This window comes from Chaetodon trifascialis, chromosome 18, assembly GCF_039877785.1.
Source record: "Chaetodon trifascialis isolate fChaTrf1 chromosome 18, fChaTrf1.hap1, whole genome shotgun sequence".
Lineage (NCBI taxonomy): Eukaryota > Metazoa > Chordata > Actinopteri > Chaetodontiformes > Chaetodontidae > Chaetodon > Chaetodon trifascialis.
The window spans coordinates 9,624,662-9,646,601 of NC_092073.1; the positions used below are offsets into that span (position 1 = coordinate 9,624,662).

Consider the following 21,940-nt stretch of genomic DNA (forward strand, 5'->3'; position numbering starts at 1 on the left):
GGGCTTGACTGACAGCTCGATGTGGAGTGTATCTAGACCTGCTAAATTACTGAATCATGAAGGCCAGACATGTGGAGTTTGGGATATGGCAGGGTGAACACACAGCACTGCATACACATGCCGTAAAGTGCACGCACACACGCACAACCTCTCCATCAAGTTCTGCTCAGTTTCCACTGATGTGAGTCATACATTTTTTCCTCAGAGTAAATAGTGATTACTGACAAAACTCGGAGGCATTTTACGTCTTAGGAGTCAACTGAGGAACTCTCTAACCAAATCAGTTCCTCTCCTCTGCTCCATTACGCTGCCTGTGCTGCTATCAGCGGAGCAAGACACAGAGGGAAATAGGATGGTTTTTGCTGCTCAAGAATTAAGATCTGACTTTGATTGTGACTTATTGCAAATGGCAGCAAGTCAATACAGCGAAATTGTAGACTCCATATTTCTGCCGGCCTATGATTGTTATTGCCGCACTCTCTATTTTCAGCAAATAGCTGCCACTTCCTATGGATGCCTTATCTCACCTCACCCAGGTATCGATCATAAGCTCACCATCTCTTCTACTGCCAGCCGTCACAGGTAGCTTGCTGCCTTTCTTCTGAAACAGTCAGGATAGGTTTTGGTTCCCTGGGGGTAAAGGTACAATTGAATGAATTATAGGAATTAGAATTACCATGGCAACAACAAAGAAGAGCACAAAATGACGGGAGACAGGTGTTATTAAGGTGGTATAGGGCCATCATATTGATTGTAAGGGCACTTTGCCTTTATCTTCCCTGTAGAGTTTTGGGCTGTCATTCAGTATGTGTGTGTGTGCGCGCGCACATGTGCATGTTTGTGTGTCTGTGTATCTATTTGTAGGCGCACACATTCAGTTAATCAATATTCAGAGGTAATCCCATTCCCTGTTTGCCTCAGTAAGCCATGCGATGCTGTGATATTGTCAGCTTTAGCTTCACACGCCATGCATCGAGCATCGTGGCCAGAGGCTGAGCTGAATACAGAGCTATCAGGTGGTGAACATACAGTACGCTCTGCTTCAGTCGCCGCTCAAGTAAAATCAGTTCCTGACACTTTTGTTTTCATTGCTTCTCCTGCTTCCCCCCCCCCCCCCCCCCCCCCCCCCCCCCCCTTTTGCCTACGGGGTTGTAAGGATCGAGAATCAGCGGAGGTGATTCCTCGCCCCAAAGGAGGAAAAGCAGAAAGAAACAGAAGAAGAAAATGTGAAATAAAGAGAAGGCAATATGGAACTGAGTGAAATCTCAGCGTGTGCACAGTGTGACAGCGACAGCCGGGGTTTGACGCAAAGGTCGTTAGGATCACACTCGGCTTCACCTTCCGGTCTGTCTAATTGAAAAGTGCCGCTGGGTGCGGGGTCCACACGCTGGGGTGAAAATTGAGGCCCGCAGACTGACGCTTTCTGTGGAGTCACAGTGCACACGCAGGACTGGCACAGGAGTGAGTGAGGGGTGGGGGTGGGAGGCCGGAGGTGGGAACCAGGCAGGCAGACTCGTGCTGTTGTCACACAGGAAAGTAGGTGTTTACAGGATGTAATGTGTGCAGTGCAGGTGACGGTGCAAAATACTGTAGACACACATTGAGCCAAATCCAAAATTGGTCACTTAAAGAAGTGCGCACCTGCAAAGTTCTGTCACTTTGGACTATTTTTCCATCATAATGAGGACATGTATTCATTAAAAAGGTTGTAAGTACAAGAACAAAGACGCACACACACAGACTAACATGGACACACTAATCTCTGGCTGTTCCTACACACTATAGTCTTCTCTAATGGGGTTTAAGTGGGGCTGCCTTCCCAGGACTTGACCCCGTTGTCCCCTCACTTCCAGCATTTAACAGTCCACAGACTCATCCTCTCTGTATGTTCAGCCATCAGTGCGGGAGATGGGGCAGGGTGACCTCCTTTAATCTGGTGTTCAGGCTGCTTGAGAGTGCTATTAGCATGCCTCAGTGAGAAAATGACAGAGACATAAATGGCGTTAGCCTGGAACTTTCCTGTGCTGTGCTGTGCTGTGCTGTGCTGTACTTATTCATCATGGTCATTTGACCAAAAAGAGGTGTATTAGCCACACACGCTTTTAACATATTAGCTATTATTATAAAACCATTAAAGTATACACATAGTTCTGCAAGAACATGATTTCTATTTCGGCCCTCGTGGTGCACCCACACAGGTGTTTCCACTTGTCGAATTACACCTCCTCCAAGGACTGTGTGGGTGTGCTCAGGCTGTGCTTGATTGGAATCTCTCCGACTTGCTGGGTTAACATAACTCTCCTTCATCATTTTTATTGGTCTGTGAAGTTTGGTGACTCTCACAGCTCCTCACAGCTTCAACCGGAGCACAAGTCCAACGACGCAGAGGAAGTGACAACGTGTGTGTCGGTGTGTGTGCGGGTCAGCAACTCTATGGTTAAAATCTAAGTCGTGTACTGTTGTGATATGATGAATGTGTGTTTGTTTCTGGAAGAAACACACGGCAGAACAAACATCTGTTGTTAACAATGATCAGCACACAGAGCATCAGGTATTTTTCCACACCTCCATATTGATATGGGGGTATACAGCACACTGGCTTTAATTTGTATAATTATTTGCTAAAGTGTTTATAGATTGTACAGAAAGTTTCTACCATTAATCTTCTGACTTTTTTCTCTTCTCCTTTTTTTCTCTGCTTTCTCATTAGTGCATGGCTCGTTTGATATTTGCTTCTAGCCTCAAGTTACACGGGAATCAAACGTATCGAGTGCACGGTACATCTTTGTCTTCAGCGTGGATGCATAGCGTGTTCCTCCTGCGCTTACGGCTGATGCAGCTGGTGGTTGTGTGAAAAGGTTGAGGTGGTCGGAGATGATCCTCCCTGAAATGGCATTTAAAAGCTAAATAACAGACTTGAATGGGTGAACGGCTCTTCTTTCACTGTTCAAGGGTTGACCTCTGGAAGAGGAAAACCTTTGAATCTCATCTTGGTAATGTATGACAGAGTAGTGGTTAGTTGAGATTGATGCTGCAGGGATGATCATCTTTGCCAGCAGCCGCACCATCTTGGCTGCACTTTCGACTTCCATACGTTATTTGGAAATGTTTCAGCATTAAGCTGCAACCAAATCAGTTTTCCAAGCGCACAGTAACATTTTGTCAAGATGTGCTCTCAAGGACCTTCACAACAACACTTCCCAACCCAGGACTCACACAAAGGCTGATTGTGAATGGTCGCTGAGTGCTCTCTTCCTGGATCAGTGGGAATCATTGATTAACTCTACATGTCTCTGTGATTGGTGTCCCCATTCTAAACTCTCAACCCCGACGTTGCACTCCTCCGCAAGGAAGTCAGACATTGTCATCAAGCCAGTCATCTAAACATTACTGAGCCTCTTTTCTGTGTTGTATATACCTATTTGTCATTATTCATAACATGCGGCTGACTGCAGAGAACATAGATACACACATTGGAGCAATGAAAATGCTGCATGACTGACTGGACCAAATAAAAAAGAGCTACCGGTGTGGTTGTAACCTTAGAAAATGGCACCAGTGTCCCATGTGAGGGCAAGTCTTTGTTTTCTACCAGTGTGTACTCAGGATGATTACCAGCTGCAATCCATGTATGGGCCTGATAGCTGTGGCAGCGCGGATCAACTAATGATCTCTCCTCTAGATCAATAGGCCAAAGTGCCGCTGAAGGAGAGAAGACAGAGAGAGACGAGAGAGGAAAGGAAAGTGTATGAGTCTGTGATGGACAGAGATGGAGGAAATGGTGTAGGAGAAAGAAGATGGAGTGGAGCTATTAGCGTGACCTCTCACCTCACAGCTCAATGTTTCAATGGGCAGTGCTTGGTCAGAGGGCAGGGAAAGAGGAGAGTGAAGCTCTGATCTGTTTGGATGGATGCAGCCAGGTGGCCTCTCATGCCAGAGAGCTCATCCGTCTCTGTCTCCGCTCTGTGCCGGAGGCAGGAAGAACATCTCTGCTTCAGTATCGTGGAACAGCTTCCACACGCTGAGCATGGCTGGCCAGAGGGCTGCGTGCACATCAGCACACGGAAACAAGTGGCTTGTCACCGCACTGATTATGCTATTTGATGGGATGGCATGACTGTAATGTGGCTGTCTATGTGTGTAAAGCTCGGCTCATTTAAGCGCAAACTGGAAAAAGCTTTTTTTTCTGTTGAAAATATGTTAACCAGTTACTAAAAATTTTATGTTCTAACATTAAAATTAACAACCACTGAAATCACTGTGATCTTGTTTAGTCTCCACAGTGCAATATTATTGCTACATGGGAAACCCCACCCAACAACTTGTGTTTGTTTTTAGCGGGATGGCGACGGTGCTGGTGGCTGCTGAGGTGGTGGGCAGCATGTCTGCTTCTGTCAGCACGACTCATGAGAAGCTATCTTTAATTACAGTTTGACAAAGGCCACAGTGGCCCAATCATGTCATCAGAGAACTCTTTCCTCAGCTGCACTGATGCTAAGCATGAATCAGAAGCTCTTTATTACCAAATAGCCCTTTTGTGAACGGGCCAGCTTCTGTGAACCGTTAACAGTAATTGGAATAATATTTCTCCCTGTGTGACCTCCCATACATGTTTTTTGGATATGTGTGTGACGGCTGATTCATCTGTGACGGCACTGTGATATTAGTATTTTTCTCGTCCCTTTCTTTGTCTTTCCTCCAGTGTTTCCAGGGTTGCCAAAGTCATCATAAGCTAAATAACAGTGTTTTGATCTGGCCAAGATAGCGGTTCTGGGGTTTGGTGAATACAGTGCGCTCAGATTGCGACGCTTTTGGTTGTTTTTGCCGCGGTGCCATTAGGCTGAGGATTAACTCATGCTTCAAACGTAAGGACAGCAGTAAGCTCAGATGACCTCCTGTGAGCCAAATTATAAGCCAGGCGAGAATGTATTTACTCATTATTTCATCAGCACTTGCTTGAATTCAGGATCATCACTCAATGATAACAGCCTTGACTTTCAGCTGCCTTCATCACCAGCTAGTTCGAGCTCCAGCACACACACGCACACACATATGCACTGTCGATCTGGCTGGAAGTGAAGTGTCTCTGCTGGTGCTGTCACCTGCCCCCTTTTTTCCCCCTCGTTGCCGACTGTGAGGAGCTGGTAAAAGACAACGGTGTTAAAACAGTGAGCGAGCAGCTCCATCTGCACGTCGCTGTGCCAAAAGCACCGCTGAAGGTGCTGAAAAGTCTTCTTCCTCTCCAGATTTTGCCTTTTTCCTGTCTCCGCCTTTTGCTTTTTATCATTCTCATTCCAGTTTTCTGAGCCAAACAGCCTTTTCACACGTAAACATACTGTTCCTAGGAGTCATTCTTTGGTCTGTTCTGCTTTGTCCCAGTTTGGCTGTACAGTCATTTTCAGAGCTAACTTGCCTCATGCGACAACAAGTATTGCGGGTGGGTAAGTGGGTGGGTGGGTGGGTGGGTGATTTCCCTCTATGCTTATTATGCTGACAGCTGCGGAAAGGCAAGTGCTCCAGATTCTCTAATTATTTTCACCTTTCAAATCATCTCCGTGGCCCCAGCCATACCTGTCCATGAGCCGCGTCTTGTGTGAGTATGTGTGTCCTTTAGCTACTTAGCAAAGAGGCAAGTGGAATGACTCCTCATCTGCAGAGCTGGCTGCTTGTGTCAAGAGGTCCTGACTGGAAATATTTCATAAAGCCAGCAGAGGAAAGCTTGGCCCGAGTTTCTAATTAAAACCGTGTCCTCTGTTAGCAAGAGTGGCCCGCTGACATGGAAGGTGATCATGAGTTATGTATTGCCTTTAAGTGATGTTACATCCATGCGATGTGTATTTGAAACGTACACCAAACCTTTTACAGAGCTACTTTTATTTCCGCTCCACTGTATGCCTTTTCCAGGTGACTACTAGAGTGAAATTCTGAGTGTTGCTGATGCAACCGAGAGGTAACTCTGCGTAGCAGCAGAGGGAAAGTAAAGGCTGGTATAAAGATGGCCCCCGCGGACTCACAACCGCAGGGCATCTCTTATTGACACTGCCACACTTTTGCTTAACTGACTGTGAAGCAGAGACACTGACGACAGAGGTGCAAAGTCATTTTGGAAGGAAGAGTTTGAGAACTTTTACAAGGACTCTGAAGACAAAATAAAACTATTGCACAGAGAATAGGAAACACAGAACAGCACCGAATGTAGACAGATTCTGCAAATCATGAACATGTTATTGAAACTTGTACAAGCATGCACAAACGGTAACGACTACGATTCACCACAGTTGCTTTGTTCACACAACAGAAGAGGATATCACAAATAATCATGAAAACTATCATTTAAGATAAATGATGGATATTGATACGCAGCCATAATTTAACTCGCAACTGCTCGGCCTGCCTGCCGTGTAAGTGATAGGGCTATCTTAGTCTCGCTGTCATTACGGCAGGCCTGCTGATTTACAGTACAAGGTGAATTCAATTACCCATGGTTCTCTGTCAAGCTGCCCAAGTGAGAAATGGCCTTCATTTCACCTGTACAGTGTTGGCAACCATCTTAACCAGTTTAGATGAGCAATGCATAGACAGGGAGATGAGGCCTCCCAAAGAATCAATCAACAGATGTGTAAGTACCGATGCAGGTGTTTGGGAAAGTTTTCTGGGCATGGTGCAGAGCTGCTTTGAGTTCTGTTTAAAGGGATAAGATAATAAAAATCTGGTAATTGCAAAGTAAACTAGCATCTTGGTGATATTATTCAGTGTATCCACTGCAACGCTGCATTTAAAGCCTTTGGTCTGGATCATGTGTTCACACAAGGTCTAATAAATCTCATTTGTCACATGCCACTGATAAGACATGAAAAATAACCGAGATAGAAATGCACATCTGCTCGATTGTCTGTTTGACTTCAGTGCTTTCTTAGCAGGACCTGTCTCAGTGTCCGTCCTCCTCTGCACAGCTGTTTGGTGTCTTTGTTTTTCTTTGACTTTTTTTTTTTTTTCTCTTCAAGTAACTAAGCTGTACACCTCCTTGCCGCGTTGATTGGTGCTCAGACTTCCACAATATGCGTTTATCATTTGTCGGGCCCCAGTGAAATTAAATGCCTCTCAGATCCACGTTGGGATCCTGCCAGGGTAAATATTGTTGTCTGCTGTTAGTGATTACACACAATTGTTCCTAAGCTATTAGATTTGCAAAACGGCTCTCCGATAATGGAAACAAAAGCAAAGACCAGGAAGTCCAGCATTTCTGTAAACCTTTGTCTAATAGGAAGCAGGTGTGTGCTTAAAGTCTGCTCTCTTCACTCTCGACTTTGATCCCCTTTTTTCTGTCTCTGCGTCCATGCTTAAGTCCCGCACTGATCAATTTGCAGAGTGAATCTTGCGCCTCTGTATTTTAATGCCACTTCTAATGACGTTGAACCACCCTTCTCCTGCCCTTGGTGCTGAGTGCCAGCCACGGCAGCACGTTCCCCATTGACTTTGACTCCCGAGGAGCAGAAAAGGAGCGATTCAAAGAAGTCCTCAGCAGGGAGGGTCAGGCAGGACGGAATACAGATCAGGGGAGCTCTTCTTCTGCTCGTATTTGTCCTTGGAGAGGAGTGAAGGAGAATGGATAAAGCAACTTGGGTGTACAACTTCTTGACTGTGCATAGAAGACATTATATCATGCTGTGTCTTCTCCTGTGAGTCCATTTTAGGGTGTTTTCATGAGTGTTTTTCATCAGCCTGCTACCTTTCAGCAGATATTGTCTTGTCCTGCTACATCTTTGCATGCATACAGCAGTGCATAATTGCACCCGATAAGCTCCGTTATTTACCCTTTTTGAGAAACTGCGCTGTCCTTCAGGCATGTCCTGATGTGAAAATCAAGTGCAATTATCTCGGCCAAAGTTATCTCTGTGTGCTCTATTATCTTGGTAATTACTAAAGCAAGATACAATTATTGTGTTTACACAGACACGTCTGTGGAGGAGTGTGCGCGCACGTCTGACTTTGCTGCAGCATGTGGACGTGTTTCCTCAGTCTGATTTTCTCGGACTTATCAGACATTATTAACTGGATGATGCCATGTTGGGTTTTATAATTGTGAGAAACTTTTCAAATACGTGTCGTCATGCATATCTCTCCCTTATCTCTCTCTCTCAGGTAACTACCAGCTCTCTCCGACTGTGAACATGCCGCAGGACGACATAGTGATGATCGAAGACGATAGGCCGCCCCTGATTCCTCCCCACCTTTCTGACCAATCGTCCTCCAGTTCCCACGATGACATGGGCTTCGTGGGAGAGAACCCGGTGCCCTGGATCCACGAGCTGCCCGGTCAGAATGAATGGTGAGCAGCGGCTTGTTCCCTCTCTGCGGTGGAGTCAGATGAATTATTTATAACTTGATGGACTTCAGACAGGCCCTGTAAGGAAAGGAAGCAGGATGGGTTTTTTTTTTTTTTTTAGTATTTTCAGTTACAACATGCAGGAGGTTTAGGTTAGGTTACCATGTGAGGTCATTAAATTTGTGCTGCCACCAGAAAACCGGTTGGTATTCTGCAGAAATTATAGAAATAACATAAATATGTGATTTTACAGAAATAAATATATATGAATGCTTTTTTTCAGTTATTGCAAAGTTGTTGCCCACATTTATTACATAGTGTGATGGTTTTTCTTAGTGGAATAAACCAGATTATCTGCCTTAACAAACCAGGAAATGACAACCTTGTATCATATTTTAAGTTTGTTATGGGAAAAGTAATGGACTTTTTACACTTAGAATCCAAAAATGTGGGCAATTTGGGGGAATGTGCAGTTGTGGGTGGGTGTGTTTATATGTGTGTGTTAAATAATGGATGCAGCAGCAGTCAGACTATGAGTAAAAAAAAAAACACTCCCAGGGACTCTTGCAGTACCTCCACCCCTCTAACCCCAACCACCCATAGGATTTCTGCACCCCACTCAATCTACACACTGCAGCCCAACTGAAGCACCCTCATAATAATATTAATAAAAAAAAAACTTATCAACCTTGTCAGACTAGTGATTCTCTTTAGGGACTGGACCAGTAGAGCAGAGGAAGGCTTCCAGGCCGGGCGAAGGAAAGAATGAGACTTCAGCTCTGCAGCACGTCGCTGAGCTGATTTTCTGAAATACTGTAGCCGTTCCTTTTTATCGTAGTCACAGGCTGCCCTTTATCTCAAGAAGTTATGGCTATTCATTCCTAAAGCTATAATCACTCACTCTGAAATTACTGATGGCATTTCCTGTGTGATTGCAGTGTTCAGGTGCAGGAAATGTAAAGAAAAGCCAGCCAATCACGTCCTCTGCACGGCAAAGTCAGGGACTGCTTTTTCGCTAAACCCAGGTTGTTTCTCGCTGTTAAATTACTTCTTCTATTCATAGTGAGACATTTTATTTTATAAAGATTGTTATTCTTTCTTATGATTGGCTGGTTGAGGTCACATGCATAATGGCATTCTGTAACACAACTGCAGACTTGAATTTTTTTATTTATTTTTTTCAAGGTGAAATACTGGCTGCCAAGAATAGAGATGCTTGTTTTTTTAAGTTCTTTTTTTAGTAATTTTATTTCTTTTTCCCTGGAGACTCTCTACTCTACTCTCTCTCCCTCTCCCTCTCTCTCTCTCTCTCTCTCTCTCTCTACTCTCTACTCTCTCTCCCTCTCCCTCTCTCTCTCTCTCTCTCTCTCTCTCTCATTCTCTCATTTATTATGAATGAGTGGATTTGCTCAGCATGCCTGTTGTTCATGTGATGTCAGAGGTTTGTCGTAGTGGATTAGGTCCACAGCATATGGCTCAACAGCGCCCTGACTTCCTCACACGCTCTCCAGTTACGCACGCACATACACATACACATACACATACACATACACATACACATACACATACACATACACATACACATACACGTGCATGATGTGTGCACACAAGGCAGAAGTGTGCTATATACCACTGCCTAAGGTTATTGTGAATAATTCATGGCCTCACAGTCACACGCGCGCACACACACACGCACACATTCTCTTTTACTCAAATGCTACATCTGCTTAAACGCACCAAGCGTGCATCCTTTTTCTGACTGTAACTGTTTCTCATTTTCCTTTTCAAGTGCCCCCAACATCCTCTGACACACACACACGCACACACAGCGTTAACAGGCATACTGAGCCAGCAGGGGGATGTGGGTCAGCCACACTCCAGTGTATTGGAACTGTTACTTTTTAATTAAGCTCTTGCAACAGTGCAGCCAGGGCCCTGTACGTATTGAATATGTATTGTGCAGAGCTGTGAAAGTCTCACCTCTGGCCTCCAGTATTATTCAGCCTCCCTTCCTCACGGGTGGCCGCCTTGCCAAGGCCACAGCTATACACCTACAGTGCATGCACAAAGCACAAAAGTGGCTGGTTGGCTTGTAAAATTATTGCAATTCGGGCTCTTTCTCTTCTTGTCCTTTTTTCACCGGGGGAATTTAACGAACTCAGAAATCCTCTTTTTATTTTCCTCTGTAATTGCATTTCTTCCGTATGTGATTTTTTTCTGTTCACACACAGAAAAGGGAGCCAGTTGCTGGTAAAATTAATTTAATCTCAGCTTGCTCCAATCTTAATGTCAGGGTAATCAAAAGGTCATTTTAGCATCTGGTAGCGGTTGATATAAGGTAAATAACAACTAGATTATACAACTATCTACTGTAAGGACCCTTCCTGTTATTTTACCCATCTTTCTTTTCTCTTCCTCATTTTCCCTCATCCTTGTAAGCGTGAATTGCCATCTCTCCATCTATAATATTCCTCCTCTGTTTCAGTCTTCTCCTCAGCAGGTTTATTGAATGGTAGCCCACGTGTTCATGCGTTAGGCCCCTAAGATAAATCGTTGTTTTGGAGACAGAAATCCCATCTCACACAAGACACATAAATTGACCTACTTTTTTTTTTTCTTGACACGTCGAGCCAATATCTAACGGGTGTGTGTTCTGTGGATGTGTGCGCACGCGCTTCTTGTTTGTTCACCTTTTACTGTGTGAAGACATCAGGCTTTTTTTCCTCCTATTTCTGGTACTTAGAGCTGTCCTGTTGTTATGAAACATATGAACTGCATTAGCTTTACGGGCCTGAAATGAACATAAAACAGGCTTTAAATATTACAACCCCATGCTATTAGATCTCTGTTAAAACGATAATGTACAGATACCCAAGCTTTTATTTATTGAAGCTGTATCACAAACTGTTTTATTAGTATTATTATTAATGCTTCTGCTCCCTTTTATCAGCTAGGTGGTGGAAGTATTGAGATTGAAAGTGGCTTGTGAATGGAAGCTGGTTCAAATCCTGAGAGTAGGTGGAACAGTAAAACCTGCAGCTTTTATGGAGATGGATTTTTGAGAGGCACTTGAATCCAGCCAGATGTAGAAGACTGTGGTGGCGTTGGGTTAGTCCAGGATGTGTGCAGGGTTAAAGGGTGTGTGAATGTGATTCAGCGATGTGATGGAAACCAGCATGTGTCTTCTGTCAGGTTTCACTGAATAAATAAAGTTGTAAATTATTGCTTTGCATATCTGCGCCAAGTTCATCAGAGCACTGGGTCCTGACCCGCCACATTAATTCCCTTTGCGGTATTTGCGTCCTCCCTCGTTAGTTTGAATCCAAAGCCAAACAGGAAGGTCCACGTCCAAATGATTTACAGTAAAACAGATAGCAAGCACTGGTTGATATATTGTCTTTGCAGAATAATCTGGATAAAGAAGAAGATTAAAGGTTTTTCTCACAGGATAGGAATCTGGAAGTGTCAGAAACACAAATCATTGCAGCTCCTAATACAAGCAGAATTGTCTGAGATGCAGGAGGAATGTTTGTGGTTTCCACCTGCGTTTCATCTCACAAGTTAGGAAGTGCACTTGCAGGGTGTGTCTGTTCCCTCAAACTTGGGTCCAATCCACGTCTTTTTTCCCATGGTTTGTGTGCACATAATAAACTTGTTTCCTTTTAGTACCAGTTGAAAATGAAGATCTGAGTAATAATAGCTTAAAAAAATCAGGCATCGTCATTTAAAGATGCTCAGATGTTAAAAGAGCTGCTCAAATCAGCTTTCCTACTAGTGTATTAAACCCACGTTCTCAAGCACCTAGAGACTATAACACTTCACTGCACCAGCACCCACGCCTGTATGAATATTTCCCTTTCATAGCAATGCCCCCTTGGTAGTTGATCTAATCCTCACCGAGATGCCGCAAACTTTATCTTTCAGAAGCAAAAATAGCAGCTTTTAAAAGTATTGCCAAGCTTGCCTTGCAGTGTAACATTTAAACAAGACAAAACACAAGTCCCCTTCTCAGGAGAAGTTTGTCAGAGCACCACAAGGAGTGTGAACCCCTTACCTACAAAGCGCTGAAGCAAAGCAACTTGACTTTGAAGATGAGGCTCTTTGAGAGACTAAGAATGTGCCTCCTCCCAACAACTGAACCGCTCTGCTTCCCTGTGCTGTTTTATTGAGTGAACCCAGTGTTTTTCTACTCATTTAGCTGCTTAAAGGGGGCTGCTATTGATCGTGCACATCCACAAGCGCTTACGTGCAGGCGTGTATTAATGTCTAGAATAACAATGACAGATGTTGCACATATTCTATAGTTCAATCTGAAATTTGCATGGAAATAAGTTTCTAAAAGAGGAAGTGATATTACTGATTGAAGGATATTAAAAGCAGCAAACTTAGCTCCCTTTTTTCCATATATCTTGTTTTTTACTTGGTTTTAGACTGTTTGATATAAGGAAATGTGCTATTTCATGTGATTTTCTGTGCCATTCGTGGTTATGTTAAGCGAATTCTGGTGAAGGCAGGCCGTCATGTCAGGACAGTTTGAAAGCCGGACATTGCACAGCCTTCACATGTACCATATTTTTCACACTTGAACAACAGAGTAATGCATCCGCCAACTTTTATCAGGAAACTGGTAAAGTTCAGAATTATGTTAAAAACTAAAACAATACCACTGTGTTTCACTCTGGCCAGCAGGGGAGGCTGCAGCCCCCACAGCGACCCCTTGCCTCAAGCTCACTGAGCCGGGTCTGTTTCCGCCGTAAGCACACCTTGTCTTTCAGCTCCGGCAGCACTGCCTTTCCCTAAGTTGTGAACACACTGTCTTCTAACTAACTTACTGACTGTGTGTTCTCAGTTGGAAGTGAAGTGCAGAAAAAAAAAAGGGGGGGGGGGGGGGGGCTCTGCAGCATGCTCATCAGTCTGAAGTTTAGGAAGCATTACACAACATCACTGAGATTCAGGAACCAAGAACGAGCAGCTAGCCTGTGGCGGCTATTACCATACCCACCACTGTTATCATAGCTGCCCTGCATACCACCTGAATTAAATTTGACTACTTTCTTGAGGAAAGGAGGCATGTGCAGTTGAAATCAGATACTGGCTGCTTGTGATATGATTAATATGGTGCAATTTACAATTACAATTACTCATTTGGCAGACGCTTTTATCCAAAGCAATGTATATATGATTCACACACCGATGGCGCAGCACTGGGGGCAGTTTTGGGGTTCAGTCTCTTGCCCAAGGTTACTTCGGCATGTCATATAGCTAGACTGCTACTGAGGCCGGGGGATCGAACCACCAACCTCCTGATTGGTAGACAACAGCTCTACCGCCCCATCCCCATCAATATGTATTGTTTTTCTGATTGATTTGATTGATATTAGAGCCAGTACATGGAATACAAAGCTTTTCATTGTCCCCATGCAGTAAAACCTATTCAAAGCTATGAAGCTTTAGGAGGTGTGAAGCAGGTAGAAGTGACCTCCTTTAAGACAGAGAAATCACTCCCCACTTTGTCCTCTAGGGGCACTGTCACAACCATGATATAGCTAGACTGCTACCATCCCCATGGCTTGGGATGACGCCGACAGTGTGGAGGATAGGTGTCAATTCTCATTAAGGTGAGAGGGAGGAGAAATGGACAGCGAGAGAGACGGAGAGAAGGAAAAAAGAACTAGACTGTGTCCTTCTCTGTCTTTGTGAGATGTTACAGGTGGAAACATCATTTCCCAGGCAGCTCTGACACAGTCTGTCGACCAGCAGAGATGGAAAAGGACTCGAGACAAACACACACACACACACACACACACACTGCACAGACGCGCTCAGTCTCACGAGTGTTTAGATACACATTGGCTGGTAAACAATTTCACAAATTAACATATAAAGTGGAAAAGGTCCGCATAGGCACAAACAAACAAACTTCCAAGCTAACATTGCGGGCAGACTGCCTACTTTAGTTGACTGCCTAATAGTCTTCATCATCAGTAATATAAGTAAGAATCACAAGTGCTCTATTAAGCACATGTGTTTTTCCCAACAGGCTATCAGCATTACTACATATGGATGCAAAAAAGTCTGTTCATGCACTCACACACACAGTTGGCAGTGACTTTGATATCAGGTGGCACACACACACACACACACACATGCAATAATTGCAAGCATTTTTTCCTTAAATGCTAATAGTCCCCTCTGGCTTTATGAATATTTACCATGTCTCAGCGGCGCGCCATTGGTACAAGCATGTCATACACGCTTTCGTTCCTGCGCTCACCTTGACAGTGTTTATCTACGGCTTCCTGTGTTGTGCACTGTGTGTGTGTGTGTGTGTGTGTGTGTGTGTGTGTGTGTGTGTGTGCGTGTGTGTGTGTGTGTGTGTGTGTGTGTGTGCGTGTGCGTGTGCGTGCGCCCTACACTGCCTGATTGTGACAGGAGTGCAGGTGAATCTCAGCATGAGTGATACCAAAGTTACCCACACACACATACACACACACTTGTCGCACAAAATATCCTCTTTTCCTGGTCAGTCGCTCTCCCATTCAGCGGGCTGCAAAAGTCAGTGCAGCAAAACTCAATTAAAGCATCCGTGCAGCAGGCCGGGAGCGAATGAGGAGGTCTATGCAGCAGTCAGCTGACGGACAAAGAGGTCTTAATTGATCCTGTGCTCTCCCTCTCCATGTCTCTCTGCAACTTCATCACAATTAAAAGGAGATTACAGCAAATCACAGGTGCAGCTGCTCCTCTGTGTGGCACTGAATGAACCATTTCATTGTACAGTCTTTATGCCCAGGCTTAAGTCAAATGTTTTATAGGTGCAATTAAGTGAGTGAAATGAAAGTGGTATTCTGAGACATATTTTTTTATGGCACATGCATGTTCAAGAAATTTGTGAGAGGTGGAGGAGAATACTTGTCCTTCACCTTTTTTCCTTTGAAACGCAGAAGTTATTTCAGCTCTCTTGTGTCCGGCGGTGCGCATGCCAGCTGTACAGACCTCTGCTCCGACTTCTCATGCAGGGCTTTATGCAATGATTGAAGACAGCCCCAAGCTCCCTGGCCCAGCTATGCATCCATGCGGTCAGCTGGATCGGCCTCCTCCAAACCTCACAAGGACCATTTCTGAAGCACCTTACTGGGCATCACTCTCCACCTCCTGCCCCCTCTCTGAAGCATTGAAACTAATGCAAGGAACCCCCCCGCTAGTCGATCAAACCAAGCTGCACTTTTCCACAAAGTAGGACGCTTTGAGACTTACCTCTTTGCGGTTGTTTTAAATGAGGGTAAGAAGGGTTGGGAGTTGGGAAAAGAAGAAAATGAAGTAGGATAAAAATGACATCAGTCACCAGGGTAAAATGTGAGTACAGAGGGCTTTTAACAGCCACCACTTAGCAACAAGGCTGATGTGCAGTTTGACACATTTAACTTCCTGCGAGGGAGCCGGAGACAGGAACAAGTTGATGTAAAATGCAAGTTAAAGCTGTGGATTTGCCTGTGAGCAATCCTCGGTGGTAGTTAATTTTAGATGATGGGAGGACTTTGAACGGGGAGGAAAGCATCTGCTCGCAATGGTGGAAATTGCTTTTAAACACTGCTTAAAGAAGGAAAGATGAGGGAATGTATTATCCAAATGGATTTGGCCCACTATTAAAGATAGACCAGAGGCATGGACTGGATGGATGGTCTGGGGAGGAATTTGTGCCATTCTGCAGATTATCTAACTTGTGTGGGAGACGGCCACATGGTCAGGCTATTTCTTATTTCCATCTATCCAATACATTTTTCATTGACTATGTGACCAAAGTGAGCAATTCAGTCGTCATCCAAACTCAGCCAGTTAAGGTTCCTTAACGGGCTTCTTTCAATTGGTTTTTCTCCCCCACTGGTAGACCTTTTGAGCGTCAGAAGCATCTGAATCAGAGCGAAGAGACTTTCAAAGCAGTATCTCATTACAACAAGCATTCCTATGGGGAAATTAATGGGTAGGCGAAAGCGAATATGAGATCTCTAATTGAGTGCTACATTTCTATTAATGGACTGTAGTAGCTGTACATCTTTGTACGCCGGCCTTACGTAGACTAGAAGATTAATATTAGCCTTGCCATTCCTTTGGTACAATAAGTAGCACATTTATTTCCTGCCGAAAATGACGCATGAGGCTGCTAGATTTGCTTCTAAACTTGACAAAACTGAATCATATGATATCTAACTCAATTGGAACACACGTCCAAGCTGTGACACAGGTACACAGGTAGGAGCTGTTTGGCTACAATGGGACGGAAGTTAAAGCGGGTGGGAACCAGTGGTGCTCAGGGTCGTTAAATAGTTCTGATTACTGCTGCAGAGACCTGAAGTTCTGACAGCAGGTACCTCAGGCTGGGAGGGGTGCTCAAAGCGGCACAGTTGGTTACTTCTCTTCAGATTCAAATGCATCCTAAACCCGGGCATTTAGTCATCGCTCTGCGTGAATCAAAGGGAAGCAGAGGCAGTGTTAAAATGGGCAGCAGCTTAAACCAACAGATCTGATGCCCTACCAAGTGAATTTGCACCACCGCTGGGCTGTCCCTCTGAACTTCACTCGTACTGCCCACAGATTTCTCACACACAGTCACACACTCGCCAGGTCTCTGTACCTGTGTGGCAGCGCTGTGCGTGATCCCACCTGCTGGCCTCTTGGTCTGTCTATGTTCTACGTGTGTTCATTTGACCCAAATAACACAAAACTGGCAAGAGCGAAGGAAATCTAAATTCAGGCTGAAAATATGTCCTTTCTCTCCTGCACCGTCTCAGTCACGCTCCGACAGATGACATTTGCGGAGACAGAAAAAGAGAGGGCAGGCTGGTTTTTGTGGGTTTGGAATGATGAGAGGAGAATAGCGAGGGATGATGAATAAATGAATTATACATCTGTGCTGTCATTCCTCTCTTCCTGCTCCACCTCCCTCTCTTCCTGTGTCAGCTGGAGTTGGTCCTGCGAGGCTGTCTGATCTTAGTTTGGATTGTCAGGTATGGTCGACAGCAAAGTGACATGTTGATGCCAGCTCCTCGGTGACACGTGCAGCAGCTCTTTTGTTAAATGGGGCTGACAACCCAAATAAGAATTGTTTACATGCAAACAAGTGCCAGCAGGCCTGCAGATGCTGTTAAGTGATATTACAAATATTGAAGGATGCTTGGAGGAGCGTCTGCTTCAAGGCGATTCATTGACAGAAACTCTTTTTCTCAGACATATAATATCCAACGCAGGACAAAAGCTTTCCATTTTTAATCGCAGAAGATCAGATCATTCGATGAAATTTCTGATGCAAAACGCAGGAAGTTCATTTTCCTAAAGGATCTCCAGGGGTGGAAGTACAAGCAACCTACAGTGGTTACAATGTACGATCATCAGCAGAACAAAAGAAACAGTGACGGTGCCCTCTCATGCATGTAACACTTATTAGACTCCATCGGCACTGCATCTCCTCCCTTCTGTCTCCCCTCAAATGGCAAGATGTTCTCACCTTAATTGTAAATGCGCTCTTCAGCATGCAAATAACAGTGCCCCCCCCCCAAAACCTCCTTTCCCCACTCCCCTCCGATTTTCAATTAAGATCCAGACAGAGATAGAGGATCTCTAAAGGAGCACACTATAGTGGTCTAGGTTCTGCCAATGCTCCAGACATATGGGGGGGGGGGGGGGGGTTATTGAGTGGCCATGACCCCAAAGCACCCTCACCTCACTAGGGTATCACACATCTTAGCCAGGCTTCGTCTGGATCCCACCCAGCAGAGGTGGAGGTGTCCTTGATTAGAATAGTCATTGAAATGAAGGATTGAAACTGACTGGCTGTGTGAGAGAGTATTGGATGTTCACAGTCGTTATCTGATGGTAAAGGAGTGTTTTGGGCTGAGGTTTAGAGATGTATGAATATTATTATTTGGATTTTATTTCCCAGTATTATTATAAGGATGTTCCCTAGCTGTAACGATGTATAGACATAACTGCAACCTGATGAAGATGATTACAAAATATAACTTTAATTGGATAATCATTGCATTAAAGGGTATGCTGTTGGAATGACCCTGCATGTCTCAAGGCAACGTTATATTCTCTGTTTCCTCCCCATGAACTGCAGCTCGCTCAGTCCGGATGCGGACGGTGATGTTTCGTTCCAGAGAGAGGGCTTCGGCCGCCAGAGCATGTCAGAGAAACGCACCAAGCAGTACGAGAATGCCTCTCAGCTGGAGATCGTCAAATCACGCAAGTCCAAGAGCATGGATCTAGGTAAAGGCTATGTTACGCTGAACACACATTACACATGCATGGGGTCAAGAGTGTGTGATTAAAGGAAGTGTTTGGCATTTTGGAAAATATGCTTGTTTGCTTTCTTACCACACAATTGCTGTTTTATGAATTGGACTGTTTATTGGCCGGGACCTGCACCTTTCTGGTCAAATCTCACACACAGCACAGCACAGCACAGCACAGCACAGCACAGCACAGCACAGCACAGCACAGCACAGCACAGCACAGCACAGCACACCTTGTAAAATGGCAAAGCATCATTTAATAAAATGAAGAGACAATACATTAATTAGTGAGCTTTAGAGGTGTTAAGTTAGCCGACTGCTAATTGTAGCACTGTATTTAATATACAGACAATCTTGGCCAGAAAGCAAATAAGGGGTTTTCCCAAATGTGAAACATAATTTCAGTTTATTACAATGCAATATTGTAAATATTATTTATTTAGCCTTAATTTTTATTACAAATCTTTTGCACTCACATGGCAATATCACTACAACAAAGTCGGACGGGCAATGTTGATAGTAATCTCTCATGCACAGGATGGCCAGAGCTGGCCTGTACAGTGCGATGAATGTTTATGAGAGACAGGTCAAAATTTTGGCATTCAGTAACATCTAGCTAGTGTGTGGGTTTGTTTCAAGTAAAATTTGACCATTCGCGTTCATGTCCCTGTTGGACACTCCAAAGTGCTGATGGACTAGATCTCACCATCACCTGTGACTCCTCAAGCACTTACTGTCTCTCACCTTTTCTGCCTGTCTCAGTAAAAGTATAATACTGGGGGAAATGGAAACACTTGAAAACAGACACGCACACACACATGCACACGCACGCACGCACACACATACACGCTGAGAGAAAGTCCTTTCAACCCTGTCCAACCAACACCTCTCCTCTTTTTGGCCTCCATCTCCCCTGGCCCTGTGTCCAGTGGAGCATTTGTAAAGCACAAGAAGCAACAGCACAATGGCCTCTTTAGTGACTGCCTTGTGGTGGGAAGGCTGGCGAGATGCATGCATGCACGTACACACACGCACACATGCACAGGTGCATACTCAAACACACACCGCATCCTTGTAAGAAGACGGTGCGAGTTCAGAGCCTCTCCCACTGAGGCTGGAGCAGACGCTGCCTTCTCTCGGATCACTGGCTAATCATAACAGATAACAGCAAACTCTGTTCCACACGGAGCCCAGAGACCTGGAGAAATCTTTGACTCTCCCACAGACTAGTGCAGGTCCGGGCCACTGCACTCAGCTCTGTGGGGTCCACCTTCCCTGTAGTCCCCTTTGTCCACCCTCAAAACTTTTCTCCAAAGTGAAGCCAGACAACACAAACTTTCAGTGCTGCTCAGGAGAAAGATAATAGTTAGCCATTGGATAGGTTTCACTGAGCAATTAGTTGAGCATAAAAGTATTTTCCATTATGTTCTTAGTGTCGAATAAAAATATAATTGGCTATAACTGAGGACAGGAAGTGAGTAGAGTGGACAGGATGCTGAGATAGCTCCTTGATGGCGTCCTCATCATTGCAAATGCACATTTTATCAATGAGTTTAATCAAAAAAGCTTTTGTCTCAGAGTGGTGTCAGCATTTATTTGTGAATTAGTTCTTTAAAACCTTACATTTACCAGCTCTGTGTAAGACTCACTCTTGAGCTAACCAGTGTTACGGATGTTTTGCAAATCTCCATTATTGCTCTGTTCTGCCTTAGTTCTCGAGTTCAGCGTGTGTTATTAAATGTAATTCAATGTCCCGTTCCCTTCCACGACTCGCACGACCCAATTGAGTTTGTGAAATATCACGCTGACGGAAATCCTTGTCAATAAAAAGTCATAATCCATCAGTGAGAATATCACAGTGTTCAGATGGTGCGGGGAAATAACTAACTTGTTCCACTCATATAATAATTCTAGTAACTGACATGAGCTCCCAGAGGAGAAATGTTTCAGTCAATATGTGAAACGCAAGCTCTGGAGCCGGTGTTCAACATGAAAGCTACATATTGTGCATATCTGACATACGTCACAGAAGTTCCATTTATCTCAAAGGCGCACACTGCTATAGTATGTTGATTATTTTAATGAAATTATTACATCAAAGCCACATAATGGAAAATGGCTTATGGGGAATGTATAATAGAGTTGAGAATTAAATGAGCCAAAGAACACAGTGCCAGCATTTCTTCTTAAGCCTTGTCATTGGCACCCTGTTGGACACTGAAGTTTGTCCTCAGAAGTTAGGAGTAAGCATACCTCTTTACTTTCCATTAACACATTAATAAAGCTGCTCTGTGCTTTCAAAGCTACCCCGACTAAACGGTTAGCATGCTCAACAATGCTATCCCCTACAGACTCTCATTTTATTCTGTCACCAGGTTTTTTTTGTCCCTCCTTCTAATCGTGTTCCAGGTGCTCCCAAATCACACGAGCAGATGGATTTCATGACTTTGAAGCCCATCATTGTTGAAATATGCTAAACTGGTCAGACACCACACGGTTCAATCCCATTTAGATGGGGAACGAGATTGAGTGAAGGAAGAAAAGGGAAGACGGAGACGTGAGGTGCCATGGCTAATACATGAGCACATTCCTGCCACTTTTCCTTGTAAGCCTTGTGACTGACAGGCCCTTGCACGGAGTGTAATATGTTCTACTTACATTACTATTCTAAAACTATTCTTCCCTGCACTTTCATTCCATCTCTTTCTGCTTTGCATGTGCTCAACAATGTGGTAGAGAAGGTACTAACCACTCACACTTGTTTATGCTCTTTAACAGTAGCAGATGAGATTAACTGCAGCACAAGAACCAGTGGAGGTAAGAAACCACGCCTGGACCAGCTCAGTGTCGTGTCACCATTATCACAGTGGACCATTCTGATTGTTCAGCTCGGTCCATGGGTCAACAGCAACGATTCGAAAATCAGTCTCGCACTTTCTCCATAACCAGCTCATAACCAATCATTATGGGCTGTGTGGTCTTGGCACCTTTAGATGCATATGGAGGAGAGAGTTGTTGGAGGTAATTGCAGCATGATCAAAAGAGGGTTTTCATATTGCTGAGAGGGAGTTGCATGGTGTTGAATAGAGACTTGGCAACTAATGTGGGAACCTGTGCCATTGTGCTCGTTCTACAGTGCAAATGACTGAAGAAAACATTCATTTACCCCACGATTTGTGGAGGGCTGGAGACAACGAGGCAATGGAGTGGCATTCGCAATAGAGAGTCATTCATTGCCAGTTGGCCTCTTCGGCTCGCTGAAATTGATCCATCAGGCTGTTTTGGGCTCTGGTTGGAGCATCGACTCGATTAAATTCACACAGGA

The 21,940-nt window shown here is 44.4% G+C and overlaps 1 protein-coding gene across 2 annotated transcripts in view; it reads left to right on the plus strand.

Annotated features, from left to right (window-relative positions):
* LOC139346829 (partitioning defective 3 homolog) overlaps window positions 1-21,940 on the plus strand; it is a 314,486-nt gene that overhangs the window by 187,437 nt on the left and 105,109 nt on the right. The window contains exons 16-18 of one of the 2 annotated variants that reach the window (XM_070986146.1): window positions 8,143-8,329; window positions 18,441-18,589; window positions 21,394-21,432. In XM_070986146.1, the coding sequence (XP_070842247.1) occupies window positions 8,143-8,329; window positions 18,441-18,589; window positions 21,394-21,432 (375 nt within the window). The remainder of the gene's footprint in view (window positions 1-8,142; window positions 8,330-18,440; window positions 18,590-21,393; window positions 21,433-21,940) is intronic. The other variant, XM_070986145.1, reaches the window with a different exon arrangement.